Below are 25,852 nucleotides of genomic sequence, written 5' to 3' on the forward strand. Positions count from 1 at the left end.
CACCACATTTTGACACCACATCTTTTTTACGTCTCCCCTTCAGTACAAACACTGTATATTGAACAGATCTGTGGAAAAATCCAGCATCAATTAACAGGGATGAAAGCAGTTGTGATCTACAGAAATGCAACAGAGCCTCAGAGGTACCTAGAGAATTTAATGTAAAATGCTGCTGTTTGTATAAGCATTTTCAACCACCACATAGGAAAAAAAAGATAATGCATTGTACAGGAGGATTGGGCTAAACAATAAAAATTATATTACTCTGGATTAAAATCTGAGTTTAATGGCAATGTCTTAAGGGAATGCTGAGTTCCAAAAAAAAAAAAAAAAAAAAATAAAAATAAATATCTGCTTGATTACAAATAAAAGCAAGTCTAGCCAGCTAGCCTTAGATTTTTTTTTTTTTTTCAGATAACTTGCTCAGAAACTCCATGTACAGTTTTTTCCTACATATTTCCTCTATGCTGATAGGGAAGGAGAGATGAATATATATATATATATATATATATGGACCTGTATGTTTCTAGATGCAAATGTGCACATCAAAGTAAAGTGTGAATTACGCATACTCATTTCCATCCACCCATCACAGGTGCACCCACTCTGTTTCTCAATTCTGAGTGTTACAAGAGAGTTTCAGAGTCACAAGATTTAAAAATGTATTGAAATGCCCCCTGATTTTTAATATCAAACAGGTCAATCATTTCATCAAACTTTCTTTTTACCTTAACTATATAGAAAAATTCTTTCATAAATTAAAATAGGAACACTGAAGTGTTACTTTCATACCTGGTGTTTCATATCTCACTATGCAATAAAAGATAATTTAACTGCTAATCACATTATCAACAATATAGAGGAAAAAGTCTACTTATATTAGGAAAGGGAAAAGGCCCTTGGATATCAGGAATCCAAATGCAGTAAAGAAAGCCCAAGCCACACTGCCTACGCTCCTGGCAAGGAGTCCTTACAGAAAGAAATTCACAGGTCACATTATAGAGCAATAAGAGTCTGGATATCTGAGGGCCAGAGGCTCTAATCTAACAGGTGTGCACATTATGACCATTTTTATAGATCCATCCCAACAGAAGTACAGCTGGACATCTCTGGTCCTTGTCTCAATAAATATCGGTTCAACTTTCCTTTGGTTTGTCCAAGACCAAATGTGAAAAAGTCTGCTTGGTCCTTCTCCATGAAGGTCTGGCTGCTTTATGCAACCTTCTCAGTTGCATGCAGGTCTGCTCAACCAGACCTGAGTGCTGTACAGTGAACCTCTGTGTTTCATAGACTGGAAAGCAGAGGATGCAGACTTCCACCCAGAGGAGATGAATGCACCTAGAACTTTTTGCAAGCACCTTGTTACCATATCTCACAGTAGCTGGTTTTCACCTCATTTGAGCCAGCCAAAACACTGATATCTCATTCTAAGGCAGCTGCCTCTGTAATCAATTGAAAAAGAAAGCAACAACTGGTAGGCAAGTCAGCCCATCATAAAATATATAACACTTGTCTCCATTCCTTCATGAGAGGAATACATAGGACCAGCCTAGATCAGAAGGATAGTGATCAGGTCACCTAAGCTACCAATATGAATCGTGTCCTAAGATGACAATAACGGTAGCACTAAAGAGTGAGGAGAAACACAGGGAGGTAATGACTCAAAGCATGGGGATACCTGTTTCTCATAAAAACACAAAAAACGGATAAATGTCAATAGAGAAATATTCCAAAAAAGGGTGTAAGTCCTAAAGGAAAAGGCAAAAAAGGAGGAGATTGAATAAGAGGAGATATGTTCCAATGGTTTTCTCAGTATATTGCCCCTTCCTCAGCTGAGCTGGTTATCCATTTAAGACAATGTTGTACCAGAGAAATGAGGTAAAGCCCAGACCTTTAGGATAAGAAAAAGTATAATAACCTTGAGGTTGAACCAAGAGGCTCAGACAAATCATTAGTCCATGATGTTACATCAGTGCTATAGTGGAGCTTCCCGCAGTGTCACCTGCACCACTGCTCTTTGGCACATGCTGAGAGAAGTGAAACACAAAAGAAAAAGGCTGGGAGGAGAAGAGCTTTAGGAAGTTTTAAAGAAAAAAAATTGTAATAATGTCTACAGCTGAGTGCTTAAGTACAGTGCCCAGTACTTGCATGAGATCTCAGAAATCTTACCATGCTCCCAAGGTTTAGCAAACTATCCAGCATTTAAATTCCTTCCTCAGCATTGTCTGAGAAATACTCTTGTAATTTTCAGTTTCTTTCACCTTGATTTTCCTGATTTATATTAACCCCTTCTTCAAGAATTTAAAAATTAATTTAATGGAGTAAGATGTAGGGGGGAGAGGGCAGGGGAGAAGGGGTCATTTCAGCAAGTACTACTCAAAGTTTTAAAAAGGATGTGGAAGTGACTAACTAGAACTATCAAAATATCAACCAGCAGTACAACCCAAATTGGAAAACAAAGGAAATAAAAATACAGTAGCTCAGAAAAACTTGGAGAAGATCAGTGTTAAACCCAATATTTTTATATTCTAGAAAAATCTAGTTATTTTTATACAATGCTTAAGAGACTTTAAAATATGTGGCCACTGTACTGTCATACTATTTCAACAACATGAGAACATATTTAAATCATACTTACTAGGTGAGCAAGGGTAAAGATTTCTGTAGCTTCATTAGCCTATCAACATGAAAAGACTCAAATTATTGACCCATATGGGCCCATAGCTAATTAGATGCCTACAAATTATGGTCATTCATTCAACTAAGTGACTTGAATCAAGAAAAGTCAACCAGCATAAAAGTTAAAGATTGTTGGGCATAAAATCACATGACAATGGTGCTAGATAAAAAGTCACTTAGGAACATACAAACCCTAGTACCACCAGCCTGAAGTGATTTGAGCTAGCTAATTTTTTTTTGATCATTAGTTTACAGAAAAAAATCATCAAAACAGACTAAGGTAAGCAGTACAAAACTAGACTTTGCAGCTCTTTTCCTGGGTGAAATGTACTATAAAAGAAACACAGAAGAGTTTGCTTCTTCTAATGCAGAAATAAAAAGTGCTATCAACGTGAGTTGAGGTCCAGCCTTTTTCATATTTCTTCTGTCCAGTTCAATTACACCTGGAAGTCTTTAGCCACCTCTTGTGCTCACAAGCTCATCAGTACAATACTGAGTACACATGGGAAGGTGTCACTAAAGGGAGAAACATCATTTTTGGTATTCTTTGAGGCAAAAAAGGAATTTCATGAACGCTAGTCTCTTGTCCATATTTGCTGTTACCAGTAGCTGGTACTCAGATTAGCATGCAAGTTTTTGTCTATGACATACAGAAAGAGATTTTTTTTTTCCAAAGCCAAGAGTTTCAATTAGGAATCGCAAATCACTCTCTAGAAAAGCTCACTTTCTGTGCTATTGTTTTCACACCATCCTCCCTCCTCCGGTGAAGGGAACAATGTCTACTAGTTTGAAAGATGTCTTTATTTCAGAAAATCAGCAGAGGCAAAGGAATCAACAGAAGAGAAAGATAACTTAGTATCATGTTTGCCCACACGGTGCCTACATTGGAGGAGCACTCCTAATGCCGTACAGAAAAACTGTTCTGTTTTGTGGAGTCAGACGTAAGGAAAGCAGCAGTATTCTTTAAATTTCCCATTTCAGATGTGAGCCCATTCCTTGGTGTCAACCTCCGTTTACTTGCCTGCATCTGCAATGCTCCAGGAAACCACCACACTAGCATCCACTTGCAGTGAATTCCCCTCTCTGGGGTCATCTTCTTGCCAACTCACTTTAGGAATCCCATTAGCAGGAAAGACAGCTTGTCAGGACAGGAACTGTGGAGCCACTTTCTACGCTTTTAAAAACTTGCAGCTGGATCAAAATGGACCTACAGCCCTTAAACTGTTCATTAATAGGTAGGGGCAAGACCTAACCTCCCCCTCCTACAGGGGCTGGCTAGATTATATGGCAGAAAAGCAGCCCTGCTTCTGTACACAGGAATTCCCTCTTATGGTAGAGAGTTTAGGCAACGGGACAGGTTTTCCTTTAGTAGTCTTGTTGGTATGTGCTCCTAATTCCCATGAAGTAGCAGCTTCTGGACTTTACAGAGAAGGAACAGCAGTTATGGTTCTCGTCTACATCATGGAAACATGACTGCATTGAGATGTGTTTAAAATATGCCTTACTTTAAATGTCACAGTCAACCAAAATGCAATCCAGCAGTCTCCTGGCATGCCTGGATTGCTACTTCCACATCCAGAAAAAGCTTTACTTTACCGAAAGAAAAACTAAGTGTTCATAGAAAATATGATTGACAAATGTAAGAGGTTATTGTTTACAGCAATTCTTCCAGTTTCTATTAATTTCAATATTTTACTTAAATCAGCTTGAGGCATTAAAACTCCTCCAAGAAAATCTCATCAAGCTGGAACCTATGCAAAGAGCATGAAATCCTCCACTGGGTCCAAACAGAACATTTCGTGAGAAAAATTTCAGTTCTGAGCAACTCTGTCTGGAGGGCAAAAGGCCATCTGGATTTCATTCCAACTGGAACTAACTAATTTGTACAACAATCATGTTGACAACAAAGATGAACACATATGTCTCCTTTAAATGCCTCAAGGGATCATCCTCCCACCTTTCAGTAGCCATGGTAACTTTGGGAAAAAACAGCTCTCACCTCAGAAATTGTTTTCTGTGATAAAGGGTTTTCAATCCCATTTATCAACTAACTGTTAACTTTTCCCCCTGTACACCTGAAGGATGAAGGAAAGAGAACCTCTTCTGATTCTCTCTGAAAAACCTCCAAGATGGATGGCAGTGAAGTGAAATAAGAACACATTTTGCAAGTTCTGGGGGTTTTTTTGCTCACCATAATACAGGTTTTCATAAATGTCAGCTTAACATATAACATAATGTTGCAAAAAAAAAAAAATCCTAACATCTGTCAATCAGCAGCTCAAAATGCAAACTCTGATAGTAGAAAAGGAGATTTCCTCTACCTTTTGGACTTCATCAAGATGTGCACCAATTTTGTTCCCTTCAAATCAACTTTTAAAATCACATCATTTTAAAAAAGTCCACAAAAACTATTTTAAGGCCGTGGACAGCTGAAATACTAGCAGTTTGTGAACCCAAACTATTGGCATACATTTTTGTTCCAGCCAAAAGACAGTTGTGAATCTATTCAGAAACTGAACTGCTTGGGTATTAGAGCTTTCTTCACTGTTACTTTTGGCAAGGGTACATATAAACAATAAACAGCACAAGGGACAAAAAAAGTAACAGAGAGAAGAAAAATCTGAGCAAACGTTTTTACTTTGAGACAAAGAAATGCCCTTAAACCAAGGAAGGAATGAGACACTGAAGTCCTAGCTGAAAGGGCTTGGTGGAGTAAGAAGGAAAATTGCCTTTGGTTGCTTCTCTCTGTTGGTACTAAAAATTTTGTATTTCCTTGTAAAGAAACTGTAAAGTGGTGGACTTGGTAATGTTAGCTTTAGTTGGACTCAGTGATCTTGAAGGCCTTCTCCAACCTAAATGATTCTACTATCTATTCCCTTCATAACCTTTATCTGAAAAAAATTCTCATAAACATTGCATCTTGAATAGCCACTTGAATCAAAAGGATAGTAACGTACTATATGGTCTACAAAGTACCATATAGGGCCACCTTTTGATTTTTATCAATCATACTACCACTGCCTTTTAAGGCCAAAGGCATAAGACTGCTCATTAGTCATCAGTGGTATTCTGCCTTCTGTGGACCCTGTGCCTCCAAAGACATGAGGAGTATCACACTTCTCCCCACACAAATGTGTTCTCCCTCACCAAACATTACAGTCACCAGCTAGCCATTATGGTGGGAACCTTCACTGGGCTTGGGGAAGTGGGTACCAGCTCCCAGTGGCATTCACAAAAAGGAATGACAAAGCTGAGTGCTCTGGAAATCCTGTGCTGGTAAGGTGGAGGTACTTTCAGGACAGACAAAATTCTCACTCCTGGCATTTGGCCATGGCTTGATTCCCACTGATGGCCCCTCCCAGCCAGACTCCATGCTCAGCCCTGTGCTTGATGCCAGAAGAACATGCTCCTGCATCTCTCACTCACACACTAGACTCTCAAAAACCCCTCTCTGTGCTGCTTCCTAACCTGTCCTACACACTTGGAAAGGGCTTCTCAGAAGCATCTGCAGCATAACCTATTACTCACTCTTCAAAGATTTTAATAATCTCCTCTTCTACAACACGTACAACAGCTTGACGAGGGGTATCTAATATTAGACTCCTGATGGGTTCAGGACACCACTCTCAAGATGACCGATAATACCTAATTGTTTCTTCTTGCATCCTGTGTCTGTGCTTGTCTGGTCTTCCTCCCGACAGTGAGATCATAAGTGCTCTGGACAGAAACAGGATTTTTTTAAAAATCTTAATTTACACGTAATTTAGCGGAACAGGGCTAGGGTCTGCAAAGCAGGAGTCCTATTGCTACAGAAAAATAAAAAGTAAACAGAATCACAAATTATATTCACTTTTATTAATAGGTTGAAAAGACTACTTGAAGAAAGTTCAGTGGTGACTTGCTTCTCCCTGGCAGAAACCTTTTGCATAGGGATTATTTTAACACCCAAGAATTGCTATTTTATTTTGAGATTAACAAGTACCAACTAACACAATTCACAGAAAAAAAATTGTAAGTAATGAAAAGTAAACTAATCTCTGCCAAAACATAACAAATACCTCTCAGTGACAGAGGTTTATAAGACTACACACAGAAAAATAATAAATGAAAGAAAGCACAGAAACCACATCTATTCATCCTAAACCCTGTGCCACCTCAAAACAACCTATTTATTAAGGCTGGCAGAAAATGTTTCATTTCAGCTGGTTCTCATGTGGAAATCAGCAAAACATCATCTTTCACAGAAAGAAAATTTCAGATTTTCATCGAAAGTATTGGTTTAGATTTGGGTTTGTTTGACAGAAACAAAGGTGGTGCAGGGGAAAGAAGGAGGAATGCAGACTAGGGAGCAAACCTTGCTAGAATGGCCCTACGTGGCCATTCCATGCAGGCATGGAATAATTCATTCTTTATCCACAGAAAGCCTTTCTTCTCTATTTTTGTCTTACTGTCAGGAAGGACAAAACAGACTTAAAGAGTGTCTTCCAGAAAACTACGGGACTTGGGGAAACACCATGTTCAACCATCCAGAACAGTAGCACTCTCTGTAAACTCAGTAAAAGCAATCTGCCACTCAGAATATGATGGCTCAAAGACAGCAGAGAGAGGAGAAGTGATGATTGAGCTGTGGCAGTTTATGGAGCAGGATTGTCACTCAGCCCAAAGGGCAATCTCTGCTCTCAAGAAGCAGGTGTGGGGATACCACACTACCACTCAAGATCATATCCCTCAGCCAGCAAATGCAAACCTAAAGCACATGCACACATTATGACCCGTACAAGCACTGCTGTTAATACATTTGCAGCATGGTCACACCCTTTCATTTAACATCATCATCTGGAAATGAGTGCAACAAAGAATCTAGTCCTTTACTACTTTATTTCCCTTTGACACTGCTGTATTTTCTGCTAGGCTCAGTGGCGTATCTAACATCAAAGTAAAATGCTGATTATGCAATTCTGTTTCTGTGAAGCTGAACTTTAGATTTCAAATAATACCTTTCTAAAGTCCAGATTGGTGCAGCTTTGATTTGCAAGGCATTTCGTAAGAAAGAGTGTGAAGCATGCAACCTGAATATATAATCTCTAATTCTCTTTGTCAGTTTAGACTCTTTAGTAGTACCCATATCCATACTAACTGAGCTGCTAACTAACTTTTAAATATATTACTGATAAGCAGATCTTCCTATTTTAACTTAAAAGAATTGTATGCCTACATATAACAGATGAGCAATTCTATAATTTTAAATAAATCATAGCCATTAATTTGCAATGAGAAGTAGAATCTTTGAAATTTCTAGTGCAAGTGAAAATACCAGCTGTTACCTTGCAAGTTCATTTTAGAAAACTGTGAAATGAAATTTAACCTTGAAGTCTAAGCTTTGAAGTACCCGACTTCCTATCTTGAGGTCTCGGATACCCACCTCCCCTGGCTCACAGGTAGCTCTCAGGCTGACACCAAGCCACTGATACCCAGAGACTGTGCCAGGGCTTACAGCCCTGTAGGAGTGAGCTTGCCTTCCAGGCAGCCCATGCACAGCTGCCCCTGGAGTCTCAGAAATCCAGAATCCTTGGCACTGGCTATCCTTTCAGTTCTGGTGAACCAGACTTTCCAGCGACCAACCGTCATGTTAGAAATTGCCCGGTCCACTTAAACCCAAAGTGAAACAGAGTTTTATCACATTGAGATTGCTGGCAAAATGCTATTTAAACACAAACCAAGTAAAAACCTAAGTGATTGAAAATAACATTTAGCTTCCCTTAACCCACTACGTACACTTGGGTCCATACTTTATAAATTTATACCCTTACAGAAAACACTGTATGAGACAAATGATGAGTTTTTTAGCATCGAAACATATCCCAACCAAACTGAACAGAACTTGTATAAATAACAATGAAAATTAAAAGCAAACAAGCTGGAAATCCCACTACCTCATCTGAAGTTTTCACAGTCTGACAGATAAATCACATTGTTATCCTGCAGTTATTTACTAATTGTGCCTCGCACCTATTTCTAGATATTAAAATGAAAATTGTGCTACAGAGGTAAACTGATGGGAAACTTTGATGAAAATATAAAAGCTTCAGGTCATAATTATAGGGTGACTTCTGGAAGAAACCAAAGAGATGAAAAATGAAACGTTTCCAGGAACTGCTGGTTAGACATATTTTTTACTAATGGAAATGTGGAAAAAATAATTTTCTCTATTTCAACTACATGAAATAAACTTATTTGGTTTACTACTTTGAAAAAGCATGTGTTAAAACCTCTTAGTTATGTACCATGTAGCCTGATAGCTTCAGGATGGCAGGTCTAAAGTGAAAAGAAATATCCACCTTCACGATCTGAGCTGCAAAATTTCAGTTTTACTTACACTGCTGGAAAGTCTGGAGCCTGTTCTGGTACATGGTCTTGATGAAGATGCAAATCACAGGTCTGTTTGGACATACTGCAAAACTGTTTTCCAAGCCCTCTCCACTGGAAGCCAATGAGGAGAGGAACAAGAAAGGCTCAGATCAAGCTTGGAATGTTTACACAGAGCTACGTTTGCATCTCTGTGGTCTTCCAGACCAACAGTCCCGAAAAGTGCTCATGCAGTTCAACATGGGAGATTAGCTCCTTGTTTTCAAGAACACATCCTTCATTATTCTCAATGGACTTCTTATTGAGATGTAACCTATCCCAAGCACAGAAAAGTAAGACTCCTGAAAGGATGGCTTCCATTTTAAATCTATTCTATAGCAGCTACTTACAACAATGAACAGGTTCAAGTTTACTACTCCTCCTCCCACCAGTCAGAGCACGCATCGGTATTCAACTTTTCCAGCATCATGATGGATTTCTGCATTTCTTCCCACCTACCATGCCAGAGGAAAGAAAGGGAGCCCCACGTGGAGGGAATCTCTTTTCAAACAGGCATTACACCAGCCAGGGAAGTAATACCATTGTTCTTTGAAAGAAACCCCTGGAACTGCACAATATAAGAAAGGGAGTACCCAAAATCAGCAGCGAAAATTCTGGAGCCCATCCTCAGCACTCCTAGATCACACATCACAATTTCCCCTCTAAACAAAAACTTTCACCAAATTCATTGTCACTGCTTAGTATTCAATGAATATGGAAAAGCCACGCACACAGATGCTTGCATAAGAAACTACCTTGATTAAAGCAAACTGCTGTCCTCAGCAACTGCCTGCATGAATTCCCAGATGTAATAAGCCATGCTCTTCAATTATAACAAGGGAAAAGGAAGGGCCACTCAGACAAACTACAAAGCAACAGCAAACTATGTGGCCACCTCCTCCATCACCTCTGCATAAGTGTGCACCTAAACAGCATTTTAAGAGGGAATGATTATGCAGAAAGGGAGGAAATAACATGACAGAAGGAAAAAGGAGCAATTTATCATTATCAGCATAGGTTTTGTTCAGGTATATATGCTGGAAGAAAGCCAAGAAACATGAGCCAGAAGCAAATTACAGTGTGTCCAGCCAAGACACCAGTCTGGAAAGCTAGGGAATCAGGAACACAAAACATGCCACAGCAAACAACTGCTATGCAGTTTAAACACAGCCACGGAGACCAAATGCTCCTGAAACCCTGGCAGAATGGATATTACCTCCACACTGTGGTCTCAGTGCAAGTACATTATTGTAGCTGGGTCTTGAATTGTATTACTGCTACAGAATTACTGTCTGTATTCAAGTCAACTTCATTAGAAATTCATTTGCCCTAAGTGACTCAAGTTATTAAGCCTTTGTACACGTGTTCAGGGACCAACTGCAGTAAATCCGACAGAGAAAGGACATGATCTTCCAGTTCCCTAATGTTTTGAACAAGGATAAAATCTTATCCCAAAGAAAACAAGTGTTTAAGTGATATTTGCAAGGCCTACCTTGCCCAAACCAGGGGTGTCTTTCACTTTGCTGACTGCCCTCAACAAACATGGTGGTGCAGGCGGTGGGGAAGTCTGAAGAATACTGCTGAAGCAGGTAGAGAAGAGAGGAGATTCAGGAACAGATGATGCAGAAGGCCTGTGCTTCTTCTTTTTGGAAGATAGGTTCAATTTCTGAGCAGCTCTGTGGGAAAAACGACAAGAGTAAGCTAAAGCATCCTCAAATTCATCAAGAAGAATGAATAAAGGTATTTTTCAGGTTACTGTTTGTGCAGGCTCTCAATTTGAACCTCATCGACCCCAACAGTTTTATAATTCTTGTTCTTCATTCATTATTACTAGTTTAATGCCACTGATTTTGCTAAGTTGCTCCAAATTTACAATCTGCGCCAAATAGGGTCACATTGGGCCTCTATCACTATCTAATCTGTTGAAACAATTCAACTTGCAAGAAGGCTCCGAAGCCTCCAATTAAATCAATGAGCAATTTGGCAATTTCTGTTTTAAAATTAAGTTCAGTCACCAAATGGTTCACACAGAATTGTGTCTCATTCTTAAGTCTCTGATTAGAAAATTAATACTTGTGCAGTGTTTGGATGCAAGCAGCCATTGTTAATTGATTAGTTAATTAGTAATAAATGCTCACTGCATTTGCTGAAGTGTAAGAAGCATTGCACTAGCTGTTTAAAATTTTTATCACCTCTTAAAATATAAGTTAGTCTAAAAACTGAACAAATGGTGACCAATGAAAATATTACTATTTGCGATGACATGGAGACAATCATACAAACTCCAGCTGCATTAACCCCTAAGCAGGGAAAACAGTGAAGATTGTTTTTAATAGTATGGTATTCTTAGATAAGAATGCTGAATTTTGTATAGACTTTGATTAAAAAACTAAGCTTTTCTGGGAACAGAAACCTTCGGTACTTCTGGTTTTAAAATGTTTTATTTTGAGAGATAATTCAACATGCACTCTTTGTTGCAGCTGTTTTGGTCCAACACCTGTGCATTCTGCACTGCCCACGGATAACATTAAAATTAATCATGCTGCCCCATGGCTTCCCTTTTGTAAAATGACTCCTTTAAACAAATCAGGTTAACAGGAGCACCATCTCAAAGGAGAGATGGATACAACAATTTCAGATTGTTTGCTTTGGCAGATAAATTGGGACTTAAGACAGGTATAAAAACAGTCTCTACTGACAGTAGCTCTCCTCGCCTTGCTGAGGTGTGACAGTCAAGACCAATAATTCTAAATCCTCTTAAGTTTTAAGAAGCCTTAGTTCCCTTCCACTGGTATCAGTATATATTATCCAACTCTGAACATACAAAAGTAAGTGCATCATTTTATCCCAAGGAGTTAAGGGAAAAAAAAGATAGATAGATAGATAGATAGATAGATAGATAGATAGATAGATAGATAGATAGATAGATAGATAGATAGATAGATAGATAGATAGATATAGAGAGATAGAGAGATAGATACACAAACACATATTTCAGTATACAAGTAACTTGTGTTTGTATCAAGTGTCTCAGGCACATGAACAAATTACTGCTGGGCATGAAGTTACCATGTATCAGCTAGTCGCATGCACATTGTGTGTGCACCAACAGTATCTATTCTTTTAGCCTATGGCAAGTTAAAAACAGTTTCAGACAGATTGGTTTCTAATAAAAGGAAAACACTAGGAGATTTTAATTGACGACATAGAATTAGAACTCAGAAGTTTCTGTACCACCTCCTTGTCCTTCCCCTTCACTCTGCCCTAAACACTGCTGTTTATAATCTAGCCCCCTCTTTAAAGGATCCGCTTTTTTTTCAAAGAAAACATAATCAAAATATGTTGGTCGAAACAATTTTTCCTGTTCCCAGGAACATTTCAATGGTTTGAGAGAATTCAATGATTTCAGCTTCCACACTGTCCATCACCAGCACTTCTATGAAGTTGTCCATGTTGAGTCAAGATCTTCTGTATGCCTGAGTTTCATTACGAAATTATTTCAAGAGCAATCTTGTACTATATGCAACAACTGAAAACATAAATATGGGCCAAACATACTGAAAAATTTACCCTTGTGGTCAAGCTCATTAGTCCAGTTTTAAATATAGGCAGTGGCTCTACTTACTGTGGTCATCCATCTGGTTTCACTGACTCACTTTGGGTGAAAATACATTTCCTAAAAGCTGTTTTCTGAATTGACTGACAGAGGTAATATTCCTCTTGCCACAAAACGCTTCTCCAGACTTTGCTGTTCCTTTTACAAAGCTGACAATGTAATACAAACCACTTTTTGACCCAACCAAGCCCATAGCTGGCATTTTATTAAAGAAAAAATGTTGTTGGAGGTACCTGGCCTTTTCAAAATCTTGGAACTGTATTCTTGTTTGACAGTTACAACCTTTGAGATTGCATTCAGATGGAATAACCTGCATTTTCGTTATATTTTTGGCCTGAAACTAGTTAAATGTATGAAAACCAATAAACTATTTCCCAGAACTTCATGGGGTTTTTCTGTTTTTCCCCAGGGAGAGAAAAATCAGTGTGTGGCAGGCTAGAAAGTCATTTACAAGTCCTATCAGACTTGACTGAATTTTGAAGGAGATCAAAAAAGCAGTAAGCGTCAGGTAATTCCCAGAGCATTTAACTGGGAAGAGAAGGATATTTTAACCAGATGTAGACTGCAATACGATGCAAATACATAGAGTGTGGCTTCCTTATGAGCACATTTGCACGAGCAAAATAATTCAACTTGGGTGGCTGGCATTGCTCTGAACACAGCTGGTCATGCCAGCTGATGCTGATTTGGCTCTGTGATCCAGCACAGGAGGTTAGAAATTCTCACATTTTACTTTTTCAGGGAGTCAGAAGCCTGGCTCTCCCATGCAGACTCTGCATCACTAAACATCTCAGGCAAAGCACCAGGCTGGACTTTGGGAGACCTGATGCTGCTGCCTGTTCACAGCCTGCCCAGCTCAGCCAGCAGCTGTTTAGGCTCTGCACTTTGTACAAGAGTCAGCTATTATTTTTTTTCATTTAATATCTGGTATAATAGGACTCTGATTTCCACTCAAGACTCTGCACGCTACTGCAGTAATGGTAATGACAATGATGGTAGCATGGCTTTATGTACAGACAAAAAGCTGATCATGCTAAAAGTTGCATTAGCTCCCACTTGAGGCCAGTGATATCAGCTATGAACTATGCAGGGGTGTGCAGTGGGTTCCAGTGCATCATAAACCGCCTCCCCACTGTGTGGGGCATGGCTGTGGTAGGGATTGTGTCCCCAGAGGCACACAAGGAACTTGATCTAAACTAAATTTTTGAAGCGTGCAAATTAAACTGTATGGACACACTCATTCACAACAGAACTCTCTTTAATGTCATTTTACCGAATTACCTTCCAAAATAATGCAGATTTAATTCAGTTTAGCTAATATACTTTGGATTAATGCCTTCAGATATTTTGGACTATTTTTTTCTGGATGTAAACAAGCATCTGCAGACTTTTTGAAAGCTTACAAGATTTCTGGCAGAAGAAATAATCACAAGATCAAGAGCTGAAATTGCAGGAGGGACATTAGAAAGCAGATTAAAGTTCAGTCCAAATAAAACTGATAGATTGCTGGCAGCAAAGGGGAACTGCTTTGAAAATTCACCTGATCCATTGCAAAGACCAAGATCATTTCTTGAAAGGACATTCTCTGCTTTTTGTTCTTTAAAATAAAAGTGTAATAAGGTATATCTTTGGGCAGTCAGAATACTTTTCATCTCCCACCTATGCAGAAAGGTTGATATATTTTTTTCCTTTAAAATTCACGACCAGGCTGGGCTTTTTAAACACGCTGACTGTATAGCTAACTCCCCTCCACCGGAAGCCAATTCATGATTGATAGGAACTTTCTGAAAGCTGAAGGTCCTCCATAGGATTCACTGAAAAAATGGAAATAAACCAGCTTAGAGGTAATTCTGAGATGTAGGGGGACAAAGTATGCTCTTTGGAAACTTGTCTAGAGAGACAAATGAGCACAAATGGAATAAATCATTTTTAACACAAAACAAAGGCCCTTCAAGGCTTGATGGAAATAACTCTGCTAAGTTATTCTTACTACTTATAAGAAATATAAAAATGAAGCTGATGAAACTCTTCAGACAAAATAAAAACCATTATGGAAAGCTCTGTAAATACGTTGCTTACAGAAGTCACTGAGTAATTTCTTATAGTACAACATATATATATAAGCAAACTCCATGGAAGGAACAGTTGGAAAACTCATGTTTTCTAAATTAATGCTAATAAAATTCAAGGGACACCTCTTCAGCTTCATAAAAGAAAATGTTTTTTCAGCAACACATCATCCAAGGCAAACTTAAAACTTCAGGACCCACAGTCAAGGTAGAGATCACTAAGGCCACTGGGTTCATTAGATTCAGAGGGAGGTGAAACATTAAATGAATACTTAAAATATTATTCACAGTTGTGTCAGCAAAGATTATCATTCATAAGTAACACTGACTGACTTACTCCCTCATCACTGACATCTGAAGAGATTTCCTTAGGTGTGTATCTCTGTATAATTATTCCTTACTGTATATTCATACTCCACTACAAGGCATTCAGTACTTATAACTCTTGGAAACACAATTCCAGATCACGGGAGCCATTGAGCTAGCACAGTAGTTTCTATGTCAAAATAGAAACTGAAATATTCTCATTTTCATATCATATTTTCTACAGAGAAAACGGCTCTCAAGCTATGGAGGTTGAACAGCCATGGATTAGCTGCCTTTAATGTAAATATTTACAATTTTAATTAAAACTAAAAATCTATTTTTCTTTTTTTATTTGGAGGCATACATTTCATTTTGTAACACAAATAATCTTGGCTGGGAACACATTCAAAGACTAAGGTATGAACTTTATCCTTGGAAGGAATGGCTTACCAGAGCATGTCCTGGTTTGACAAGCCCAAAGGAGGTTAATGATCTTCCCTAGCAACTAAAACATAACCTTTACTTACCCAAAACAGCCTTATCTGCTGTATCATCATACTAGGTTGGAAAATAGATGCAAGTGTAGTTTGGAAATGAGTCTTCTGAGCAAACTCTTTAAGCGTATTTGTGCAGCTGTATCACCAGTTCTAAAATACACTGATAGTTATGGCCAGAAGTGTTGGGTACCCAGTACGAAACACTCATATCCCATGGTCTCAAGCTGGCCACCTAAAAGTGAAAGATATCATTTCCAAGCCTCACCCTCAAATCAAAAACCCTACTTAAGTTCTGGGGTTTTTTGTGGGTTGGTTTTGTTTTTTTTTTTTTTAATCCCAGACATAATTCTTCCTGCAGAAAAAGTAGAAACTCTTGCCTGTCAGCTAAAAGTAAAACGTAGTCTGCATAGTATTTTATTTGAGTGACAGAATGTCAAACAAAGGTATACTGGAAGAGTGCCATTAGTTTTGATTATTTCCAACTCAAAGGTTTGCAAACATGGTTTCACAGTGTATTTTCTGCTTTGGGTAATTAGTTTTCTATAAAATGAGTCATGATATCATATCATATCACATATAGGTCCTCATGTAGCTGGAAGGTAAAAAAACAACGGAATACAGCAAATTTACAACTATGCAGACTTGTTTTCTGTGAGAAAAGCCAGTCTTGATTTTCAGTTACACAGGGCCATTCAACAGTGCCTTCTCTATAATCTTCCATTACTGAATTACATCAGCCATGTGCTGCCTATAAAAAGTAGACACAGGGCACTCGATGGGATGTTCACATTTTCTGACTGTAGGGATCGAATATACCTTCTCTGAATCATCACAAAAAATTATTCTTTTTCTGCCAATCACCTCTATAGGTGATGCAGGCTTACTAATGTGACACTACAACCAAGTTGACAAGAGTACTACTACCAAAAGGGGAAACCCCACACCTGCCATGGCCCTGTCTGCACACTTCCTTTCCCTCCCTTACTTCTTTTTCTTTTCTTTTTTTTTTTTTCTTCATTTATTTTGGCTTGACCACTACCACTTCAACCTCCTGTGGGCTTGTGCCAAGAGTTCTCCAAATCATACTTATTTGACATGGCTAATATGCCTGAATCACTATGGCAAGCATTTTCCCAGCCCTAAAATCTGAGGCATGTGGTACAAAATGTGGTTTCATACAAGTCCCGTATTTCTCTTTGGAGGGCAGCAAATTGGCCAGGAGCCATGGCTTCCTTTGTGCTGTGCCTTTCCTTGCACCTTCTACAGCAAAGAGAAGAGAGATGCTGTACAGGATGTTTAACCAACAAGCTAACAGACATGCTCTGCTGCAAGGGGCATGGTTGCCTCTCTGCCATCTGCTGCAAACCAGTGGTACCATCTGGGAAGCACGCTCCATGGCAGAGAGAGAACAACCTCCAAGAGCTTCTCCTCATACCTCTACATGGAACAGTTTTTCTCCTCCAGAGTGAAAGCAAAAAGGCAGAGCAACAAACCCTGCAGCTGGCTTGCCATGTTACTTCTCATTCCTCGTTCCCTGCCTTCCAGCAGGAAGTTACAAGCTATAAACAAGAATCAGGGCAACTTTACTCCCCTTTAATTCTCTGTGTGGCCAAACCCTGGGCTGTGGTGTTGCAGCCCAGTAAGATATGTAAAGAATGAAATAAGAATCCTCAGAGGAACTCCTTCCTAGATTTGTACTTCCAGTAAGATTCTTAGTATTTGCGTTTAATTATTTTACAATGCCTTTAAAATCTGGAGATAATTTGAGCTTTCTGCTTATGCTGTAGAAGGTATAATAAACATCTCTCTAATGCCCAGTAAACACTTGCCTCTTATTGTTCTCTTTATTTTTATGAATGCATCCAATTTCATAGCAACAATAAAGCTGTCCCAGGCTGTAATCTTTCACATCTTGGGTGGTAGTAAGGATATTTTGGCCACAGAGCCTTAGTGACTGCAATCTCCCCAGGAACTGTGCTGTAACTGTCCAGAAACTCATTGTTTTCAATTTATTTGATTATAAAACAGTCAAAATAGGGTTTCAAACTTTATTCAAGACAGGTCTTATGAAAGCTGAGGCTTGCTGCACACAGGCAATAGTAAATAGTAAAATGTACAATAGTAAAATTAACAGCTCAGACATGGCCTTACATCAAACTTGAAATTTGTGTAAATTTGCTAGCAACAGAGCTACTCCTAGACTGCACCAAAACAAAGATGATGAATATGCTTGAAGACCAGTAGCTTAATCAAAAGCTCAAAATTCTATGCACCTACACACTGTGGGACAGAGAACTTATATTCTACACAGCTGTTACTCGAGTGAAACTCCCAGTTTTAGAGAAGGATATGACAAGATATGAAACAAATGTCTTCTTGTGTCATTACTGTTTGATTCACAAGATTCTCTGCACCAGGAATCACTGTATTCCAGTAAAGATCGTTTTATCTAACCTAAAAGTTCCTGGAAAGCCCTGATTCAGTGACAGATGTCCTTCTGCCTTTGGCAACGGGACCATTAATTAGCACTCATGCATCAAGGTAATGTTGGCAAAAAAAGTAACAACTCAAATGAACCATCACATTTGGAACTTTTACAAGATCATACCCTTGTCCTTCAATACTACCTATCAAGGAAACTACTTCTTTACTCAATATCTTGATATATTTAGCTAAAGAAAGGTCATTTCTTATTTCTTCCCTTTTTTTTCCTCATCATTCTCTTCTCATCTTAGTATGGTTCCTAAATTTGAGGCATTACTGACTCATGTCACCACACACACTATAAAATCGACCAGATTCACCCCTCCTTCTGTGTTATTGGCTGCAGACACACACAGTCAGTCTGGACCTTTAGAGAAAAAAAAAAGGAAGGTGATTTTGGTGACCAGCAGAAGAACTCAACTCTAAGAAAATGTTCACCATTCAAAAACAGAGGAGAAATCACTATTCAATTTTTTTAAGAATGGGTTAAAGTTGTTTTTAATTATTAATCTATCTTAATTTTCTCTCTAAAAATGGTTTTATGAAAAATACTTTTATAAAAAATGGTAGTCAGACAGATCACAGTGCTCACTACATTATCCTGTTCTTGGAAAGCTCTGAGGATCAGTTGGACATGTGTCACTGCATGCTTAATACACAAAGCAAGCTGAACCGTTATACTTGGGTAAAATAAATCAGATGTTTAGCATTACTTTAATAGGAGAAGAAAACAAGCTATATTTACTATAACTCAAATTCAAATGTAAGAACATACCAATTACTGCCATGGTGACTTGACAATGCATTTTCAAGTCCTTGTGAGAAAACTGCATAGGCAAGAGAGCAACAACCACAAACTAGAGTAGTCTTAATTTCAGACTCACAGAGCTGAGGGCAAGGGTTCTAGTACCTTCCAAGGAAAGGTCAGAAACAGGCTCCATCCAGCTCAAGCTTTAGATGTTAAGAAGCATTACCTATTTATAATAAAAATTTATAAAGCAAGGCACTGGCATTGCCACTAAGCAATAAGAAAGGAGATGTGCACTGTTTTATATTTATATTGTTGTTGTGTAAAAGAAGAAACATATGCAGATCTGACAGTCTTTAAGTGTTAGCTGTAAAATATTAGGGCTTTAGATGTACAGTTACACTGCCTTCTCATAAAAGTTCCACCAGGAATAGCTGGCAGATTTTCCCTATGTCTGAGACAACATAGCAAATGCCAAACCAAGGGACAGGACTCCTGGTTAGTTAGCCCCTAGCTGACTCTTTTCATGAGCGTTCATGACAGCTCAAAAACATGACTAACAGAAGCCTTGCAATGAGAGGCCTGCAAACCACTGGCCATTTAATAACAGTCCTTAAAATCACATAAAGAAAATTCTGTAGCTGTAAGTTTTATGGAGCTTATATGATTACGGTTATTCTATTACCTTGGATGCTAAAGCCTGACCACATACTGTGAGGAAAGCTATTTTGCTTCGTCTCTGTCCCATTCAGCAAAAACCTCTCATAACACCAGGAGGAAAAGCAGCCAGCACACAGATTCACAGTCCATTTTGTCATTGTTTAACTTTCCAGTTGGCAGAACCATAAAAAGGTTAAAAGGCAGGTATGTTTTACAGGGGATTTTGCCTCATCAATATTTTTGAGGTCAGCACATTTAAAATAACACCAGCGTACAAATGGTAAACTATTCTGACAATGCAGATGCACTGAAATTCAATGCACTCCAGCCCAGCTCTGACAAGCAATCTCCTGTCGTAGTAAAAACTATTTCCTCTAAGAGTTCCTGTTAGTCTTGCCCTGTACTTATTTAAGTCACCCCCATGAGATAGTGATAATTCTTTGAGACAAGTTGTTTTCAACTACTGGCAACTATAGCCATTACTACATATAATATGATACGGTCCAAGACTGAGGTTCTTCTCATAACAGACTGCGCACATCCCAAAATCAGTTCAGTCCCAACAGCAAATAAGCAAAGTAGACAAAACAAAAGAAAGAAATGTTATGATCCCACCTTCATGGAAACAGGCTGAAGCACAAAGAGATTCATGAATGGTGGGAAATGATAATTTAATCTTGATCATCTCGGCAAATTCACACAAATATTTACGATGGTTTTGGAGATGCCACACTCAGCACCCCCCACCTCCTGGCACCTAAAAGAAGGGTACCAAGATGATGGACTTACACTCTGTACCAGGGTATGGAAGGAGAAAAAGAGCTAAAGGACATATGTTGAAACAAGAGAAGTTTGGACAGGGTAAAAGGAAAGGCTTTTTCATCCTGAGGGCAGCCGAGCAACACTGTGCATTTTTTGTGCTTGGGAAAGTTTAAGACCTAAATGGATAAGGGTCTCAACGATGTGCCTGACTTCAGAGCTGAGCCTGCTTTGAGTTGGAAGTTGGATTAGAAATATTCTGAGGTCACTTCAACCCTCTCTGATCCAATGAGGCTATGAAAGAAAGGTTGCTGCAATTCTGAAAGCAATAAAATATGGGGGTTTTTTTATTTCAAAATGTATTTTCTCTGAAATTTTTCAACAAACTCACTTGGCATCAGTCTCAGAAATTCATGAAATCAAAAATTAAAGCTTTTATTTCTAGAATATTAATTTAAATGTGATTGGAGAAATGTCAAACTACAATTTCATACTGAAAAAGTTAATGGCTACTTCTTTTTGTAAGGTTGTAACCAAAACACATTAAGAAATTTCTTAATTATTGTTGCCTAGCTGGAAGGACATTAGCTAATCAGCAGAGACTGATGAATTTATTCTGAATGAAATACACATATCCTGCTGAGAAAAAAATGTGACACAAATTTCACCCAAGTCCCCTTCAATGTTTTGTGTTAAGACCTTCTATCTCTCTATCTACTGATAGCAGAAGGAAGTAATTCTACTCATTACTAAACATCCTCATATCCTACCATTTGCAGGGAAAATCCCATGCACCCAGCCTCTTGCAGGAATGCTCAGCATTCTGCTGGCTCAGATCCCACCTCCTTTGGGAGCTGACCTTGATATTTAACCTACTTTAATCATACTGCAAAATGACTTAATATGAAAAATTATAAAACTGGAAAACACTCTTAGTGTTGGCAAATATTGATATTTTTTAAACAAACCTTTTGTTCTCTTTTTTTCTATTTCCAGTAAAGGGAAACAAAAAAAAAAAAATCCACCCATGAAATTAAATACACCACACAGAGTAGTAAGTCATTGCCAGAAAAAAAAAATGAACTGTACAGATGTGTGGCACAGGCACCAAAAAGCAGAATTTATAATAAATGTAAAGAATTTAATCAGCAGCTTTTTGCTTATTACCTGTACAAATTTCAGTGAAAGCTAATTAATTTTCAGTTCTGAGGGCTTCTGAGACAGTTGGGTATACTGCTATACTGAACAAGTAGCTGACATGTATTTTTGTTTCTTAAGGAAAGTAAATCCCTGAAAATACCTCTAAAAGTAGAAAAGTAAGTTATTTAAAGTGACTCAAAATTTTATGCCAAAATTTTTTTTAAACTTATCCTGTCTTATATAAAGGAGACAGAAAAATGTATTTGCTCTTTGATTTTACTTGGATCTCAATCTCTTTTGTGATTTGTTGATAGCACCCATATTCACAGCTCTGTTCCATCTGAAAAAAGTGCCAGTAACTCATGTTCAATACTGCTAAAATACAGCTGAGACTGAAAGGTGCAGTGGGAAGGGATATCAGAGGAATTAGAAAGAGTATTGTCAGAACACCAAAGAGACTGAAGTATCTGAATCTCATGGGTTCCATGGCAGGTATTACAAATACAAGGAGCAATATTACCGAGAAAAATCTTTTTCCTCTTATAAATGCTCCCTTTTATAATCCTCCTATTTCTTTTTGGATATAGGCTTTTCTGTGACATATTTTTATCATCTGCAGGCCAAAATATTGTTGTTTGCTCTAATGAGAGCTAGGCATGAATGTATCACTTGGTGCAGTCAGAATGAAAGCTCATTTCCCAAGCAGGTAGATTCTGCCATGACTCTGAGCTCTCCCCTTGTCATCCTATTTTCTTTCTCCACTATTCTCTATAGTCAATGGTTAGGAGCATGATAAACTTTCTGTTTCTTGTTTTTCATAAGACAAATCAAGCTTTCCCAGAGTTGTCTGCATCTAAAGCTTTGCTTCCTGCACAGTTGGCCTCCTGAAAGCTGAAGCAGCTCTCTCTCTGCTGGGGACTTCTGGTTCTTCCCTTTCCAGTGACCCATAGGTTCCTGACCCACAGCACCTACTGCTTGGTGCAATCCTATCAAAAGGCACATCCCCCATTTTACAGCATCTTGGTACAGTGTGTTCTTCTAAAGATCCTGGTCCTCATCACCAAAGCAAAGGTAGGCTAAACATTACCTCTACCAACAACTCAGAAAATATTTAATTAAAAAAAAAAAAAAAAAAAAAAAAAAAAAAAAAAAAAAAAAAAACACCAAAACAGAACAGAATTATTCTTCCAAGAGACCTCTTGTTTAGTAATGTAGCTCCCTGACACAGATCAAGTCACTGCACTGCCTCCATCACAGCAGAATCACTGCTCTGTGAAGTACTTTCTTTGATGAGAAGGCCTGGAAAATTGGTTCATCTACCTCCTTTATTATAAATATCCCATTGTTAGGAAACCAGAAAGTCAAGTTAGGATTACTAACTTGAACTTGGAAACCATTTCCCATACTTCTTTCTCTGCACACCTACCTCAGAAATTCCTACAACTGCAAAAGTGCATTTATATGGTTCTACAATAGATTTCATCCTGCTGTCCTATTTGCTATACAGAAAAAAGTTTATAAGCACAGGAAGTAAGATGTATGACAGCCTGCAGTCAGATCCTACCATCTCTCTTCTGTGTAACAAACAGCAACTCTTTGTACATCCCTTTCCACCTCCCCCGGGCCAATAATAAGACAAAAATTGTATTTTTTTTACTATATTTCTTTTGTACCAGAGAGAGGACAGGAGAAGAAGAGAGCACACTCTGCATACAGAAAAATTTGAGTATGTTTTACTTTCCAGAAAAGAAGAAAACAGAGAGAATAATTTCTTTCTTTCGGCCTACTACAGCTGCCTGCAGAGAGGCACAAGCCGTTCAAATAGTTCCTCACCCTGTGTTTGCAGCAAGACAAGCCCCTGTTTTCCATTCTGGAAATTTGATCACCCTGACACATTCAGTGTATTGGTAATATTCATATTTTAAATAACCATAAACTAGTCAGGAAATCAAAATTTGCATTTAGTTTCCAACATCATGAGACTCTGCTCTCACTTGAAGTGCTTTTATCTGATTTACACTAGACAGGATGGAAACCTTACTGAGTGGGTAGTGTAGTTAAAATTAAGTTGACCAAGTGATCTGGTATGTCTGGGGCTGCCTCCTTGTATTAAAGAACTCTCCATTTCTTTGGAGTAAAACATGTTCCTGTTGAAATTTCAGAACAAAATTAAAACTTCATTCTATCTGTGGGGTATTGATCCATTTTGGACTTATTGAAGCCATCTAACTTTATCAGTTTAGGCCTTCCAGGCTCAAAACAAACCTGTGCAGTACTCTCTGAGGAACTTCAAGCAGTCCCCTCATCCTCCCACCCCAGTTGTTCTGTGAACTAGTACCCAGGAAATGTAGGTTGCAATCAGTCCTCTCTAAAGGACTTTTTGCAGGTATCAGCATATCATAGCACTTTCATTTCTCACAACCAAATACGCACCCTGCACCTTCTCACTGAGCCACAGAGTGTAAAACCAGTCCTTTGGCTTTAACAGAACCCATTAGGCTCACCATAGAGAGTGGGGCTCTGCACAGCTTTGTACCTAGGCACATAGGCTTTCACACTCTCAGAACTGAGGTTATTTTTAGTAAATCTTCTGTTTTGTACACTTGCAACATCACCATAAACTGTGGGCATCACTGAAGCAGCCCCACTCAAGCAGTCATTCAAGAATGAATGTTACAACTCAAAAGACTACAAATATTGTGAAACAAGAAAGGGGTAAAGTACTTCAGTTTCAAGTAGCTGATAACACAACCCTCTAACACCACAAGAAACACTAAATTTCTAAATAGAAATGTTATTCTTCTCCCTGATACGGTGCTTCAGCAAGAAAGCAATAGGTATACACTATGCCCACAGTGCAGAAGCACTGTAAAGCTGATGCTGACAGATAAGCCCTAACTTACGCTACATAAATACAGATTTTTTTTTGCCCCTGCCTAAACATAAGCTATCCCAGCATAATTACAGCAGTATGGTTACAGCAAATAGCCTTCTTAGTGTGAAAGTAGTTATTCTGGTCAGTTTATTCCTAAGCAGCACAATGAATATGGGAATATAATGTAGAGTAGCACTTGATAAAATAGCAGATACTCAAGAGCAGCAATACTGATACAATTATGTTGGCAAGAATATGACCCATAACAAAAATTGTTGCTTTGTGTGTGTGTGTGTGTGTGTGTATTATATATATTTATATATATATGATTTATATATATATATATTATATTTTTTATATATGTGCTTTTTTTTTATATATGTGCTTTGTATATATTTGAACACACACATGCAGTACAGAAAGTTCACTGTCCCCTGTACAGATCAACACTCACACCAGTCCTGCATACACAAACAGAAGAAGAGACGCACTGTGGAGCACAGAACAGGGAATCAATTCTGGACTTTGTTAGCTTGGGCAAGCATCACCACACTGCTTCACACCTGAGCTGGGGCAGCACAAGCCCATGCCAGACAAAGCAAGTAGCTACAGATCTCTCCTTTTCAGTCATCAGTATCACTGAGTCCTTTTTTTTTTCATTTTATTATGTTCTCTTGTAATTATTTTACATATGTGTCATGTTTTCACTTTATCTGGTTACTGACACATCAATTCACTTAAACAGGTAATACTGGAAACACAGCAGGAGGATGAAATGCATTCAGCTCGTCACCAACAGGCTGATGCCCATTGGGGAGTTGTTACAGTCCTTACTCTATGATTAACTATTCCCCACTGCACCAAGTTGGACTCTCATTTGCCATTCTGTTCCCTTGGCTAGAGCCAGTTTATACTCCCCTTCGGATTTACTTTCTGTTCTAGATAATGAAGATCTGGAAAGAAGACCCCTGGACTATGTGACACAATTAGACAGCATTTTGTACCAGGAGAAATAGTGTCTCACTTCAAGAAGACACACTCTTCTCAAATTAAATTCCGATCAATAATGTAAGGGGCAGTTTCAATGACTCTCCAGAGATATGATCATGCTTTGAAGCTCACAGAGGCCAATCTTGGGTCGCTTGTTTCTGAATGTATGATCAATTTGCTCTGCAAGTTCAATTTCACAAGGACCCAACTACCTTCTACAGTATGTGCTGCATGCTTTTAGCTCTCACTGAAACTAATGGAACCTTTAAGGAGCTGGACAAATTTCAGGAACAGGCATTTTTCAAATTATGAAAGCAATTCCTGTCTGTGAACCTGATCCAATACCATGAAGTATGCCCTAGATTGCTGCTGGGGGGAAAAAAAAAAAAAATAAAAATAAAAAAATACTTATTCTCTTGGGGAAGGAGATTATAAGAAGCCCTAAAGTTAGAACACAAGACAACCAGCTCATGCATGGAGCTCGTCAATATAACTGTTAGGAGGCTCCTAGAAAATTAGGTGGTGGGGCAGCCAGCCAAACTGGAGTTACCACTTTGTGTGTTAGGAGTGCAAGACATGATTGCACAATCATTATTTACCAAGCAAGATGCAGAATTTTTTCAA

General features: G+C 38.5%; 1 protein-coding gene across 1 annotated transcript in view; it reads right to left on the reverse strand.

The window, feature by feature from the left end:
- Window positions 1-25,852, reverse strand: part of KIF26B (kinesin family member 26B) — a gene marked incomplete at its 3' end in the record, with an annotated part of 205,739 nt that overhangs the window by 95,284 nt on the left and 84,603 nt on the right. The window contains exon 4 of the mRNA XM_027905598.1: window positions 10,577-10,760. Within this exon, the coding sequence (XP_027761399.1) occupies window positions 10,577-10,760 (184 nt within the window). The remainder of the gene's footprint in view (window positions 1-10,576; window positions 10,761-25,852) is intronic.

Source organism: Empidonax traillii, unplaced genomic scaffold, assembly GCF_003031625.1.
Source record: "Empidonax traillii isolate 1590-97213 ecotype Southwest subspecies unplaced genomic scaffold, ASM303162v1 scaffold1169:size251926, whole genome shotgun sequence".
NCBI lineage: Eukaryota > Metazoa > Chordata > Aves > Passeriformes > Tyrannidae > Empidonax > Empidonax traillii.